Below are 15,627 nucleotides of genomic sequence, written 5' to 3' on the forward strand. Positions count from 1 at the left end.
ACTTCTATCAGAAATGGAGCTAAAATTATCCAAATTCCTTAGGAAAGAAGAGTTACGGGGTGCAGCTTCAACTAAACATTGTTTCTTCTCAAAATTCTTTTTAGGAGGGATCCTCTTAGTCGTGTGGAATGGTCCATAGGCTCTCTGTCTTTGTTCCTGAATTTTCATTGCATCTGGAGCACTAGCATTTGTGCATAGTTGGTCTTGTGAACATGTCCTTTACCATTTTTTTAAATTTATTTTTTATTTATTTTCGACATAACAGTATTCATTATTTTTTCACCACACCTAGTGCTCCATGCAATCCGTGCCCTCTATAATACCCACCACCTGGTACCCCAACCTCCCACCCACCCACCAATTCAAACTCCTCAGATTGTTTTTCAGAGTCCATAGTCTCTCATGGTTCACCTCCCCTTCCAATTTCCCCCAACTCCCTTCTCCTCTCTAACTCCCCATGTCCTCCATGCTATTTGTTATGCTCCACAAATAAGTGAAACCATATGATAATTGACTCTCTCTGCTTGACTGATTTCACTCAGCATAATCTCTTCCAGCCCCATCCATGTTGCTACAAAAGTTGGGTATTCATCCTTTCTGATGGAGGCATAATACTCCATAGTGTATATGGACCACATCTTCTTTATCCATTCGTCCATTGAAGGGCATCTTGGTTCTTTCCACAGTTTGGCGACTATGGCCATTGCTGCTATAAACATTGGGGTACAGATGGTCCTTCTTTTCACTACATCTGTATCTTTGGGGTAAATACCCAGGAGTGCAATGGCAGGGTCATAGGAAAGTTCTATTTTTAATTTCTTGAGGAATCTCCACACTGTTCTCTAAAGAGGCTGCACCAACTTGCATTCCCACCAACAGTGTAAGAGGGTTCCCCTTTCTCCACATCCCCTCCAACACATGTTGTTTCCTGTCTTGTTAATTTTGACCATTCTAACTGGTGTAAGGTGATATCTCAATGTGGTTTTAATTTGAATCTCCCTGATGGCTAGTGATGATGAACATTTTTTCATGTGTCTGATAGCCATTTGTATGTCTTCATTGGAGAAGTCTGTGTTCATATCTTCTGTCCATTTTTTTGATATGCTTGTCTGTTTTGTGTGTGTTGAGTTTGAGGAGTTCCTTTTTTTTTAATTTTTTATTTTTTATAAACATATATTTTTATCCCCAGGGGTACAGGTCTGTGAATCACCAGGTTTACACACTTCACAGCACTCACCAAAGCACATACCCTCCCCAATGTCTATAATCCCACCCCCTTCTCCCAACACCCCCTCCCCCCAGCAACCCTCAGTTTGTTTTGTGAGATTAAGAGTCACTTATGGTTTGTCTCCCTCCCAATTCCATCTTGTTTCATTGATTCTTCTTCTACCCACTTAAGCCCCCATGTTGCATCACCACTTCCTCATATCAGGGAGATCATATGATAGTTGTCTTTCTCCGCTTGACTTATTTCACTAAGCATGATACGCTCTAGTTCCATCCATGTTGTCGCAAATGGCAAGATTTCATTTCTTTTGATGGCTGCATAGTATTCCATTGTGTATATATACCACATCTTCTTGATCCATTCATCTGTTGATGGACATCTAGGTTCTTTCCATAGTTTGGCTATTGTGGACATTGCTGCTATAAACATTCGGGTGCATGTGCCCCTTTGGATCACTACATTTGTATCTTTAGGGTAAATACCCAATAGTGCAATTGCTGGGTCATAGGGCAGTTCTATTTTCAACATTTTGAGGAACCTCCATGCTGTTTTCCAGAGTGGCTACACCAGCTTGCATTCCCACCAACAGTGTAGGAGGGTTCCCCTTTCTCCGCATCCTCGCCAGCATCTGTCATTTCCTGACTTGTTGATTTTAGCCATTCTGACTGGTGTGAGGTGATATCTCATTGTGGTTTTGATTTGTATTTCCCTGATGCCGAGTGATATGGAGCACTTTTTCATGTGTCTGTTGGCCATCTGGATGTCTTCTTTGCAGAAATGTCTGTTCATGTCCTCTGCCCATTTCTTGATTGGATTATTTGTTCTTTGGGTGTTGAGTTTGCTAAGCTCTTTATAGATTTTGGACACCAGTCCTTTGTCTGATAGGTCATTTGCAAATATCTTCTCCCATTCTGTCAGTTGTCTTTTGATTTTGTTAACTGTTTCCTTTGCTGTGCAAAAGCTTTTGATCTTGATGAAATCCCAATAGTTCATTTTTTCCCTTGCTTCCCTTGCCTTTGGCGATGTTCCTATGAAGATGTTGCTGCAGCTGAGGTCGAAGAGGTTGCTGCCTGTGTTCTCCTCAAGGATTTTGATGGATTCCTTTCTCACATTGAGATCCTTCATCCATTTTGAGTCTATTTTTGTGTGTGGTGTAAGGAAATGGTCCAATTTCATTTTTCTGCATGTGGCTGTCCAATTTTCCCAGCACCATTTATTGAAGAGGCTGTCTACACATTTAATGCAATCCCTATCAAAGTACCATCCATCTTTTTCAAAGAAATGGAACAAATAATTCTAAAATTTATATGGAACCAGAAAAGACCTCGAATAGCCAAAGGGATATTGAAAAAGAAAGCCAAAGTTGGTGGCATCACAATTCCGGACTTCAAGCTCTATTACAAAGCTGTCATCATCAAGACAGCATGGTACTGGCACAAAAACAGACACATAGATCAATGGAACAGAATAGAGAGCCCAGAAATAGACCCTCAACTCTATGGTCAACTAATCTTCAACAAAGCAGGAAAGAATGTCCAAGAGGAGTTCATTATAGATCCTGGATATCAACCTTTTGTCTGAACTGTCATTTGCAAATATCTTCTCCCATTCCGTGGGTTGCCTCTTTGTTTTTTTGACTGTTTCCTTTGCTGTGCAGAAGCTTTTGATTTTGATGAAGTCCCAAAACTTTATTTTTGCTTTTGTTTCCTTTGCCTTTGGAGACATATCTTGAAAGAAGTCCTTTATCATTTTTGTAAATCCTTTTATTCTTACACTCATCTTTCACTTATTCATCTAAATATTTGTTGCACAGGCACAGTAGTATGGGTCTTTTGGTTTACAATTCATAACACAATCAGTTACTCTAACCAACATTCTCACAGTACAAAGTTGTAAAATACCTATTCAACCAAGACATGACATCAGTGACTCTTAGTACTATAATTACTTTCAGAGAATAGCAATGCCAATTTTTGGCTGTGAAGTGTTAAGTTTTTCCATGGGTGAGTGTTCCAAAAGACTTAGAGTAAGTTAGCTTTTTCTGGGTAGACATTAAATGTTTAGACCTTGAATTGTGACCAAGGAGATAATATCTCTGATTCCTTTGATGGGGCAAGATTTCATCATGTTTGCCTTCTTTTTTCAAACAACAATCACATCACCAGGTTTCTATTCATTATTCACAATCTACCCTTTGTCATCTTTATCTGAACATGCCAAGATATGTTCCTTATGTGTTCCGTGGGAAGCGGTTCTTAGAACTCTACTCTCTTGTCTCCAAATCTGACATGATTCAAAGGTTCTTTAATGTTAGGATAATAGTGTCTCTGTTTAATGGATCGTGTTAGTACGGTCATTGTTCCTCACCCCTCTATTACTGCTTTGGTTTGACCACATGTAGGCATTTGTGTTAATTATCACTAATCATCAAGCATTGTTATAGTTTCATATATTTTGTCTTGCATTCATGCCATGAAGTGTCCTTTGAATAGGGGAAGAAAATGTCTTGGACTACTTTCACGCTTTCTACATATTGCAATGAGAAATAACCTTTCTCAAGCACTTACTTAGGTGCCATCCCATCATCACAACCTAGTCCATGAAATAGGCATAATTTTATTGAAAGTACTATTATTGATTAATATTCTAATTAATTATAATTAGTATTAAATAATAATATTATAATTATTGATATGTTGATAAATTATTATTTGTAGATCAAGAAAACTGAGTCTTGAAGATGTTCAAAATAATTATTAAAATAGTTCATCATCTTAAATTTTCCCTTATGCTTTCCTTCTGGAATAAGGAAGTGCCTTTCCTCTTTAGTGGTATGAATCAAAACTTAGTACCAAAGAGATGAGCATATTATTACTCTCAGTTACACACATTCACATAAAGTCGACTAACAAGAGTGTTAATATGTGGTCTTCCAAAACACAATTAGAAGTAAAAGTGCAACTAAGGACCTTCTTTTGATGTGGCCGGAGTGAAAGAGCAGAAGGCATGGGTCAAAAGGTAATGAGATGCATGGGCTAATCAGCAGGGACAATTTCTAGAGCCAGAATTTACCTTAAACCAAGAACATGCGACAACATGGCATGTTTTGTTAAAGTTTATTCCTGGAATAAGAGCACCACTAAACAAAAGCAGTGTCTCAGACATTATTTGGTTCAGTTCCCTTCCTGAAAAAAATAGCTATAGACCATCTTTCGCCAATGAGCATCTAGTGTCTGCTTAAGATAGTCACTGACTTATAGGGGTATACTTTCTCTTGCTGGACAGCTGTGGGGCTTTAGTTTTCTGTCGTTGCATAACAAACTTAGTGGCTTAAAACAGCAAAATTTATTATCTCAGTTTCTGTGGGTTAGGAGTCTCATTAGCTAGATCATTTGCTCAGTGTCTCAAAAAACTGACATCAAGGTGTCGTCTGGGCTGTGTCCCTTCTGGAAATCAAGGGCCTCTTTCAAGATCTTTTTGCTATTGGCAGGATCCAGTTGTCTGTAGCTCTGACATAGAGATGCCCATTTTCCTGCCAGTTGTCAGCCAGAAGTTGCACTTGGTTCTCTGTTCTTAGAGACAGTCAGAGTTCCTACCACCCTGAGCCTTCCATCATCAAAATGGCAATGGAGAACCTCCCTTGCCTCAAGCCCCTCTCACACTCTTAATCTGTCTAACTTCAGGAAGGACACAGTATCATTTCTGGCTCACCTGATAAGGTGAGGCCCACTCAGACAATCTTCCTTTTGATGAACTCAGCTGAGTTCAAGTTAATTAGAGCTGTAAAACCCATTTTGCCACATAACATTACATAATCACAGGAATTACAGCTCATCATATTTATGGGTTCCACCACACTCAGCTGAAGGGAATTATATAAGGGCAAGTTCAGTGGAGAGTTGTCATGTTAAAATTTTCCCATCACAAATGGTTAGGAAATTCTCCTATAATGAAAATAAATCAGGCTGTGTTATCCCAGCTTCTACTCTGTTCTCCACATCAACCATTCAACTACTGGAAGACAAGGGCCTTGACTGCTCTTTGGGGAACTATTCCCAATGTCCTTTAAATAATTGTTATTTGTGATATCCAGATATCCCTCTAGAAACACTATGCTTCTTGTGTGAATCTTAGGATGAAATATAACTCCTTAGAGATTTCCTAAATAGTACAGATTATAGCAGGACTATTAATTCTTCTATTATGCAGAACAGACTTCTATTGAGACATCCAAGGATTAATTTTTTATAGCAATATCATCCTGGCAACTAAAATTCAGTCATAACCAAATAAAGAACTTTAATTACTTTCTCATGCATAGCCACTAAGCCCAAGTCATTGATATTCCCACATTCTGTCACCTAGATTGTTATCTCTCCCTCATAGTAAGGCCTCAGTTGCAGATTAGATAAGCTTGCCTTCATCCAAGATGTCAATATAAATGTTGACAAAAGATAAAAGCTAATAGAGCATGATTTTTGTTTTCTTTTTTAATCCTTTGAGTAGGGTTTTTTTTTTTGTGTGTGTGTGTGTGTGTGTGTGTGTTTTCTTAAAGATTTTATTTATTTTTTTATTTGACAGACAGAGATCATAAGTAGGCAGAGAGGCCAGCAGAGAGAGAGAGAGGCTGAACAGAGAGCCTAATGCGGGGCTCAATCCTAGGACTCTGGGATCATGACCTGAGCCAAAGACAGAGGCTTTAACCCACTGAGCCACCCAGGTGCCCTGTTTATATGTTTTTTAATAGAAGATGAAGAGTACATGATGTCTAAAATAACTTAGACATTCTAAGTTCCTAATTTTTCCTACTAACTCTTCACACAGTTTCCATAATGGTAGACCTCAAGCAATTCTCACTACCCAAGTTTAATCAGAGAAAGGGGAGATATTCCTAACCTCAATTTCACCTACTATATGCAATTCTGCATTTTTCAAATTGCCCACATATTTAAGTCCTGACTCCTTGGATTTAAATAACTCTTTGTGTTGTCATAGCACTCCCCACATTTTATATGTGGCCCTTAAAAACCTTTTAAGTCAGGAGGGATAAGTGATGTTGTTTGGAGCAACTAGCAAGGTCCCAAAAGTTGTCCACACCATGTGGTTAGCAGTGGTTCTTTGACTAAAGCCCAGTTCTGTGGTCTTAGAGTCCAGGAGTGTTCCACTGGTTCCCCGAAAAAAGTTACCACGAAGTGAAGTGCTCTCCAGTCAAATCTGTGTCCTCCACACCAAGTACCCATTCTTCCCTCTGGAGCTGCTTCCAATTGTAATATTGACACTTAGTTGGTAGGTGTTTGTACAGGCGTGGGGGTACCAACTGAATGGTTGGGCTTTGCAACACATGTGAACAAAACATCTCTTGTGTTTCAGAGGCAGAATCAAGGTCATCTCCACAAAGTAAACGCAGCAAGAATAGCCAAAGACCATCCCAAAATAAATGCTAATATTGCACACAGTGTGCCTCCAGACTCGCGTGACTGAGGAGAGGTATCTATGTTCCCTCTGTGATTAAGAGAATTAAAATACCAGGCTATAAACTTTACAAATATGCACATCGTTAGGGAAAAATAATAAGCTACCAAAGATTTTCATGAACACTCATCTACACATTGAAAAAAACATCAGAATCAGCACAGAACTGTTGAATAGTGAACACAGGTAAGTTAGGTTTTAGTTCTTTAAATCCCTTCAGTCTAAAGATTGTAAGCACTGTAACATTGTCAAGATCAGCATGGTATAATAACAGAAGTGATGTGAACCATATTTGGAATCTAAACTTTCTAGTGGCCACGTGAAAGAAGTAAAAAGAAGTAGATGAAATCAATTTTCATAATATAGTTCATTTAATCCAACATATCCAAAAGTTGTCATTTCAATGTGTAACCAATATAAAAATTACTAACGAGATATTTCACTTTTTTTTGCTGTCTTAAAATGTGGTATGTATGCTATATGTATGCTATACATACACATTTCAGTTTGGTCTAGCTACTTTATTAGTGCTCAAAAACCACATGTGGCCAGTGCCTGTCTTCTTAGACAGTGCAGATATAAACGACATCATTTATTTCTCTTAGGTTCACAAAGAAAGGTATGTGGAGAGAGGGTGGGTGTGGATTTCCCACAGATCTCACGGGGAACCAGGAGGCCAAGCAGGAAACGGACACCCTTCTGCTATGTGAACCGTATCCCTTGGGCCCCTCCCCTTCCAGCTTGCTCGCTCTGATCCAGCCCTCCCGTTCCTTCTCTCTTTCTCATTGTCTCGCTGTGGGCGTGACTGCCCTGTAAACATCATGGAGTGTGAAGGGGGAAGAAGTGGGCTGCATTTCCCACCCGTCCCTTGTAGGCTGAAGACCTTAGGTGAGTTACTTAACCTTCCTGGTCTCAAATGTCCTTCCTATGTGATAGGATTAATTCTTCAACACTGAGTTCTGAGGATCAAATAAAATAACAACTGTAAACCTGTCAGTCCTAAATAGGCACTGTAATTTTCAAGGTTTTAATGATTGTTTTTCTTTTTTATTTGAGACTTTTTAAATTTAAGACTTTACTTATTTATTGGAAAGAAAGAGAGTGTGCAAGAGAGAGCATGAATTGGAGGTGGGGGTGGGAGGAAGGTGGCAGAGGGAGAGGGAGAGGCAGACTCCCCACTGAGCAGGAAGCCTGATACGGGGCTCTATCTTAGGATCCCAGGATCATAACCTGACCCAAAGGCAGATGCTTAACTGATCGAGCAACCGAAGCACCCCAGTATTTGTTTTTGAAGTGTATATATATTTAGTGGAAAAGGTAACAGGGAAAAAGGTGAAAACTTTAAAAAAACAGGTGTTAAATCCCAGGCCACACTACACTTTAAACTTCTCTATGCTGTTTGCATAACTTCAGCCCAAAGCACACGGAGCCTAAGTTAAGCAGATATACCAAAAACATAAGAATTTTTTTAAAAAGTTTCAGTTTTTGCCTGAGTTTGCCAATTACCTGGAGACCCAGATGATAAGGGGGAGACACCTTAATGAGCACCATGTAGGATACATGTTGACTACTCTACAAAATGTCTAAGAAGGAAAAGTTTCATTTGGTCTGATGGATATAAGGATGGCAATAACTCAGTCATCTAGAAAACACGATTTTCTCAGCCCCTGCAGTTTTCCTGATTATAAAATTGTGACCTCAGATCTCAGGGAGTCTTACCATACTTACACCTCTGCAGTTCCTAAAGCCAGCCCCAATACAGTAGCACCTGCCCACAGCCTCGGGTACTTTGAGAAGACTGTAATCACGAAAAGGGAAGACTCACCAGTTCATTCTCCTCTCCTTGGTTGAGCAAACCCCGGTGGTCTTTACTCTTCTCTTCCATCTAAACAAGACCTCCAGGATAATTCTTTGGGGAAAATCAATACCAGTTGGGGCTATGGGAACGCAGAACAGTCACTACTTGTCACTGCTGTTCTTAGGTGCTTTTAAAATCTCCTAGCACATACTTCACCTATCAGGCTAACAAAGAGAAGAGAGGAAATACTCTCATCAGCCACAGGATTGGTCTGCTAACCTATCGGCTTGTTGTGTTGTTTTTGTGTTTTTTTTTCTTCCTCCCTGGTGTTTATTTGTTGAGCTAAATGTGAACGCCTCTAGACTTAAGTTGTCGAACCAGAAAGACAAATAATTTCTTGTGCTGTCCCTAAATGTCTCAACTAACAAATGAGAATAGTCACTTTACTAAAATCCCAAAACAGGTGCACCTCGTTGGCTCAGTTGGTTAAGCGACCAACTCTTGATTCCTGCTCAGGGTCATGAAGCTGAGCCCTGCATGGGTCTACCTACACTCAGTCCAGAGTCTGCTTGTCCCTCTTTCTCTGTTCCTCCCCACTGTCTCTCTCTCTCAAATAAATAAATAAAATCTTAAAATAATAACAACAACCACCTAAGACAGAAAGATTAACCAGTGAGAGATAAATAAAAACCATGTGGACTTTGGGGAAGTAATGGATATGTTGGGGTGACAAAGAGATTTTAAGGAAGGAGGGTTGGCTCCTGGCAGGGAATGTAGCAATTATTTTGGAATTAGGAAAACCTGAATTCTAATCCCTGCTCTACCGATGATGCTGGACAGATCAGGGTCATCTGAATATTAGATTACATTTACAGATATAAATGTAATTTATAATCTATAAATTTATAATATAACATATATTATAAGCTTATAATTTAATCTAAATACAGATTAAATATAAATCTATATTTATAGATTGTATTTATATTAGATTCTATTTCAATCTGCATATTAGTTTTCTAATATGTAAAATATCAAAAACAGTTATAGAGTTGATAGGAAGATCTAAGATGATATTTGTAAAAAATCATCTATAGCTCCTGTCATATTCCATAAAAGATAATCATCATCACCATCATCATAAACTAATTGAGAGAAGTTTTTTAAAAAGTAAACTATAATAATAATAATTTGGTTCTGTTCATTTTCTCTTTTTAGTTTGCAAAAAATTTTCAGAGAAATATATAATGCAGGAAAAATGAGAAAGGCTGTATATTAGGATATCATATAAATTTCCATGATTATATAATCACCAGTGAATTTGATATTTTTATCAAAAAATAAGTACACTAGGATCCATTCAAGGGCTGGTTTATTTGTTTCCAATAAACACTTTTTTTTTTTTTTAATTTTTATTACATCCAGTCCAATGAGCAAAATCCTTGCCACTTTGACCATAGAAGAAAACTTACTGGGAATCAAGACTACAGAGAATGACACTTGACTCTTTTTACTGAGAGGGAGTTATTGGGTGCCTTGAGGAGGAACTCGTGCCACCTTGAAGTTTAGAGAATCCAGTGTGCTCTCTGGCCCAGGAGGAAGTGGCGGATGAAAGTAAACAGCTTTTCATGCCAGAGAGGCTACCGAGGTGCCCACACTATAGAATACTATGTCATCACAAATGCTGCATTTTAAGTATCACCAATTTAAGGTAGAACTAAAATATGGAGAAAGGAGTCCTGAGCTTTGGTAGAATCTAATTAAAGACTTGAGTAGTGCTCATTCACTTCTTACCCATTAACTATACACTAATATTTCTGGCTAAAAGAACATTTCCTTTGTCTGGCAGCCTGACTTCAGCTAAAGCACCACGATGAGTCATGATTATAACTAAGAGTGGGCACATGACCTAGTTTTCAACGATATATGCAAAGGAAAGACAACTGGGGGCAGAGGTCTTCTGGAAAAGATTATCCTATTTTTTAAATTATCCTATTGATGAAAGAGCGAGAATAACTTATTTTCTACCAATGCCAATAAAGTGCAGCAAAGGACAAAAGAGCTTAGGTCCTTATGATACCACTAAGCCATGGCACTATGGCTGGGACTGCTAACTCTAGACATCTTTCCAATATGTAATGAGATGTTCTTAATAAAACTGCTGCTGTTTGTGGTTTCTGCTACTTATAGCCCAGAGATACAAAATATAACACTCATCAAAACTTTGTTCAACACTTACTCAGCAATTACATGTTTAACAGCAGATATTTCAGACCCTTGTCATCCCCTTGGGATTCAGTGGCAAAAAAGAAATTCATTACCCTGAGGGACTTTACAGATGTTTAGGAGAGACAGACCAGTAAGCAGCCTCTTAAACAGAAAGGATCTAGAACTCAGACTGAATTGCTGAGACAAGAACTGCTTCCTGAGAGAAATGACATCTATGCTGACATCTCAAAGACGAGTAGAAACTAAACAGGTGGAAGGAATGGGGTATAGTGGTAGGTTGTGAGCACAATCTAGGACAGAGAACAAAAGAGAATATGTGACAATGTTCAAGAGAGATGAGAAAATATAGCCTGTGTGGTGTATCAAGAGAAATCAAAGTAAGACTTGAGAATAGAAGGGAAGAAGGGAGGCACTAAGCGATGATGACGGAGATGTGAACAGAGGTGTGCCTGACCACTAAGAGCCTGTACACAGGCCAAACTGGTTAATCCATTCTGTGTTTGTGTGTGTGTGTATGTGTGTGTGCGTTTGCTTTGTATGTGGCTAAAGGGCTCTCTCTACTCACCAAACCAAAGACCTTAGCTTCTTTCTACAGATGACCAATATTCTTTCAGTTAAACATGAACTCTTCTAATAATCACAACTGTTCACAAATACCTCATAAGTAATGAGCTCCCCAACCCCAGAGGTATACATGCTGACATTCAGCCTGTTCACCATACAGATAATTAAGATTTTAGGTCAAAGTTTTTATTAGGTAATCTTGAGGTTCTTTAAGTACTGAGCACTTGCTTCAGCCACCAGAGGATTTGCTCTGCAGAGAAAATTATCACATCTGCTTTAAACCCTAACTCCTGGGGTTAGGGTTTTCGATATTAAAAGAGATTAGAAGTCAAACAGATATTAAAAGTCAAAAGATCTACTTTCAAATGTCCATAAGCAAGAAAATGCCAGTCATACCCCCATGGCTTAATCAGCCCCGTGAAGGCCACAGGTGGAAGAGTCACCAATTGTGCTGATGCATGTAGCAGGCATGTGGGGACATAGGAGTGGAGGATAGGGAGGGGATGAAAGGGTATCTTGTGGGAGGAGTAGCTTCAGCATTGCTGGGAACGGCTTCCTCTAGGCTGCTCCGTCATAGCACCCAGGAGGCTGTAACTTAAGTTGGGACTCTCCAGATTTCTTTTCCATCTGAAGGGACCAGATTCTTGACCTCTTGTGACTGGAAGCAAAACACAGTGCCTCCTGGTAAACCCCGAAGGGAAACTCCTTATTAATGAGAAGAAGTTGTCAGCACCATATGCCATAAGGTAGGATCTCCAGAGATAGGAGGGAAGGAAGGAGCAGAATGATGAAATGCAAAGGAAAAGAAGTGAAATGCTCACTTCATGAAAATACTCTCCTCACCTGAAGAACTGGTTCCCCCCAGAACCCTAGTCTTAGACCTAATAGGGCCTTACTGTTCAGAGTGAAGCCAGAGGAAGTAAAGGACTAAGAGTATCTCATCTCCTCTCACAGTTCCTGACTCAGGACACAATTTCCAGAAAACAGGAAAGAAACATGGAGATGGAAGGACGTTTGCTCAGAGCGACACAACAAAATAAAGGTAGATCAAGAACTCAGAGACAGCTCTCTGGTCTGTGGTCCAGCTTATTTCCACTAGGAAATACTTCCCCCTCTTCTGCTGTATTTTCTCAAGAACTCTTTTCTGATTCTGAAGAGGTGAAGGTCCTGGGGGGATTATATGGATTAGGAGAGAAGGGATGTCTCTTACCTCTAGTACATGAGCCTTATGAAATGAAGACACAGTATGCATGGTGGAGTATGTTAGAACAACACTGCACCTTCTTATTTGGCAGGGACATGATTACCTATCTTCACGTCCCCATGACCTAAAGGGAAACCAGGCTGGATTTGGATGTCTTATCTAGATTTCAAAGCTCCCTTGCTGTTTTCTCTACTAACTACTGAAGCCTTATTAGGGCATCCCATTTCACAAACACTGTCGAATGTCTACACTGGCAATACTGTTTAGTTAAGGTAAGCTGACAGCTAGAACAGCCACAAAGAATAAGATTTGTCAGTGGTTTAACATAGTAGAAGAGTGGTCTAAAATTGTGGTGGTGGGAGGGCATTGGTAGAGCAGTGGAAGGAAGAGAAATTATCCTGCAAGCAGTGATCCTGAGTCCCAGGGTCCTTCTTTCTTGTGTCTTCATCATCTTCAGCAAGGAGCTTCCAAGGCTGTTGTGGTTATTACAAAAGAATGCATAGAGGATAATCAGTGAAGGTCTCTATGGACCAGTCCTGAAAGAGGTACTTTTACTGTACTAGAAGATTAGCTAGAGCTCAGCCGGATGCCTATACCTGACTAACTGCAAAGTTGACTAGGAAATGTGGTCCACCTGTGTGCCAGGAGGAAGAGGAAGTAAATACGGTGGTTGCTAGCAGTCCCTTCCACACAGACTCTATGAAGGTTGAAGGGATGGACGGCTGGATCCTTGTCCTCAGGGGACTCAGGCCCAATGAAAGGGGAAAAACAACACAGAGGTGACTGCTATACAAGGCAAAGTGAGGAAGGCTTGGGTTATTGCAGGATTAAGAAGGAGTATCTCTAAGAGGCCCTGATATTGGTTGACAGGGTATTAGTAGCCTATGATATCCAGTTGAGTGACCTTGAGAGCTCTTTGCAACAACCACAAGGTGAGGGAGAAACTCATATTTCAATACATGACTAATCCTCCATCTGAAATATGGACTCAAAGATGTGGGTAAACATCTACTCTTTAACTGCACTCAGTCTGTCACCCACTCCTTGCCCCTGCCACCCCTAATCACCACTGCACCAAAACCTACACATTTTCTACAGATTAGAACAGAGCAGAAGGAGCTCCCTTTAGGAAACACAAATATGGGATGTTTAAGCTGAAGTCATGGTTTGTCTTTCATATTCCCTACCTTAATTTTCTATTTAGAAGATCCACAAATTGAAAATGTGATAAATATGTCAAAACTTAAATGAATAGAAGTAAAATTTTATCTTATCTAGGGACAAAAAAGAGCCCAAACTATGAAAAAGGACTTTCTCTTATTAATTCTCAACTTCTTGTTGTCCTATTAATTCATATAGCAAACAACTTCCAAGCTCTTAGATTAAGGTTAGACCTGAAGGGGTTGCAGAAATCAATCAGACACTAACACTGCCCTTAGTAAGTTAACAGTTTGTAAGAAAACTAGACAAAAATATGACTCCTCTATGGGAAGAACAAATGGAATAGGCCAGATGGAGAGAAAATGGAAGAGGGAGAGAGCTCTGAATCCAGCAGCTCAAAGGACTAACAAAGGTGTGTGTCTAGTGGCTTATTCACCTTCATTAGTTCACAGAGAATTTTGAAAATCTGACGAACTTCATAGATTTTCTCCTCCTAAGAATGGAATTCTAGGAGTGGGCAACATGGTCTGAGAATCTCCCGGGTTATGGGAGGAGAAGCTGTTCCCCTGCTTGGAGTGCATGTGGGAGTGGTGGCATAGGAACAAAAGACCTGTGGACACCATTGACTTGCCCCTTTCCCTACCACAGGAACAAAGACACTGGCTGAAGGCAGCAAACCTTAGCACTGGCTTTTAGGTCCACTTTGCCATAAACTCCATACCACAGTATGGTTGCACAACCAATTTTAGGACAAGCGGGTACCAGCCACAGGGCAGCAAGACCCTCCCCCAGAGGATTAGTGCTGGTCTGTGTGCGTGTGTGTGTGTGGGGGGGGGGGGTTCTCTAAAATTTGGAGTTTAGAAACCCTGCTGCACACCTGAGATAAAACACAGAAGTGCTGTGCCCTTTGGCAGATGGACAGGCCAGACACAGGCAGGGTGAAGATGGGGATCTGGTGGAAGCCTGGGACACAAGAGAGTGTCCTTCTGTGTGCTCTTCTGTGAGGGATTTCTGAGGAATACCAGCCCTGAGTTCCCAGCTCTGGGGATGGGGAATGCAGGATGGTGCCATTTCCCCAGACCCCACCCCACCCATTAGCACTGACCGACCTCAGGGAGCATAACAGTGCCACCTAGTGGAAGCTGGAGCTGCTTACACCAAGCTCTGAACCCCTGAGCCCTGCAGGTGTAGATGGACTAGGATACATTCTCCTGAGAATCAGAGCAGCAGGCCCCTCCCACAGAAGACCAGCACAAACCCCTTGGCCACACCAAATCTACTGATTAGAGAGTGGAGCAAAGCTTCAGCTTTAGAGGAAAAAGGATCTAGCTTCTTTTATATTTTTTATTTTTATTTTTTTGTTTTTAAAAATTTTAATTTATCTTTATTATTATTACTATTATTATTACTATTTGCATCTAGCTTCTTTTAATGAGCAGACCAAAACACACCTAGGATCTAGCTTCCTGTTTTGTTTTGTTTTGTTTTGTTTTGTTTTGTTTTGTCTGGATCTACCTTCTTTTAATGAGCAAACCAAAACACACTTGTTCTAGTTTCCTTTCTTTTATTTTTTTGTTTTGTTTTGGTTTGGGGTTGCTTTGTTTTGTTTTGGCTTTTGGTTTGTTTGTTTGTTTGTTTATTGGACCTCTTTTTAGTCCTAACTAACCTCCTGTTAGTCTAGGTTTAGAGGAGGTTTAGACTAACCTCCTGTTAGTCTCAGGAGCAGGATACAATAGGCTTTACTAATCATTACACACACACACACACACACAAGAAAATAGTGACCCAGACATAAGGACAAGATGAAGCAATTCACCCCAAAAGAAAGAACAGGAAGAATTCACTGCCAGGGATTTAATTAGTAGAGATACAAGTAAGATTTAATCAATACAGATACAAGTTATTTAAAATAATAATTACAAGGATACTACCTGGGATTGAGAAAAGTATTGAAGACACTAGAGAATCCCT

The 15,627-nt window shown here is 39.9% G+C and overlaps 1 protein-coding gene across 8 annotated transcripts in view; it reads right to left on the reverse strand.

The window, feature by feature from the left end:
* ATP13A5 (ATPase 13A5) overlaps nucleotides 1-8,774 on the reverse strand; it is a 103,443-nt gene extending 94,669 nt beyond the window's left edge. For 7 of the 8 annotated variants that reach the window (XM_082728291.1, XM_082728295.1, XM_082728294.1 and 4 more), the window contains exon 1: nucleotides 8,526-8,743. In XM_082728291.1, the coding sequence (XP_082584417.1) occupies nucleotides 8,526-8,585 (60 nt within the window). In that variant the 5' untranslated portion in view covers nucleotides 8,586-8,743. Of the gene's footprint in view, nucleotides 1-8,525 lie in introns of all 8 variants that reach the window. The other variant, XM_082728290.1, reaches the window with a different exon arrangement.
* Nucleotides 8,775-15,627: the final 6,853 nt, after the last annotated feature.

The sequence above is a fragment of the Mustela nivalis genome, assembly GCF_964662115.1.
Source record: "Mustela nivalis genome assembly, chromosome: 1".
Classification (NCBI taxonomy): domain Eukaryota; kingdom Metazoa; phylum Chordata; class Mammalia; order Carnivora; family Mustelidae; genus Mustela; species Mustela nivalis.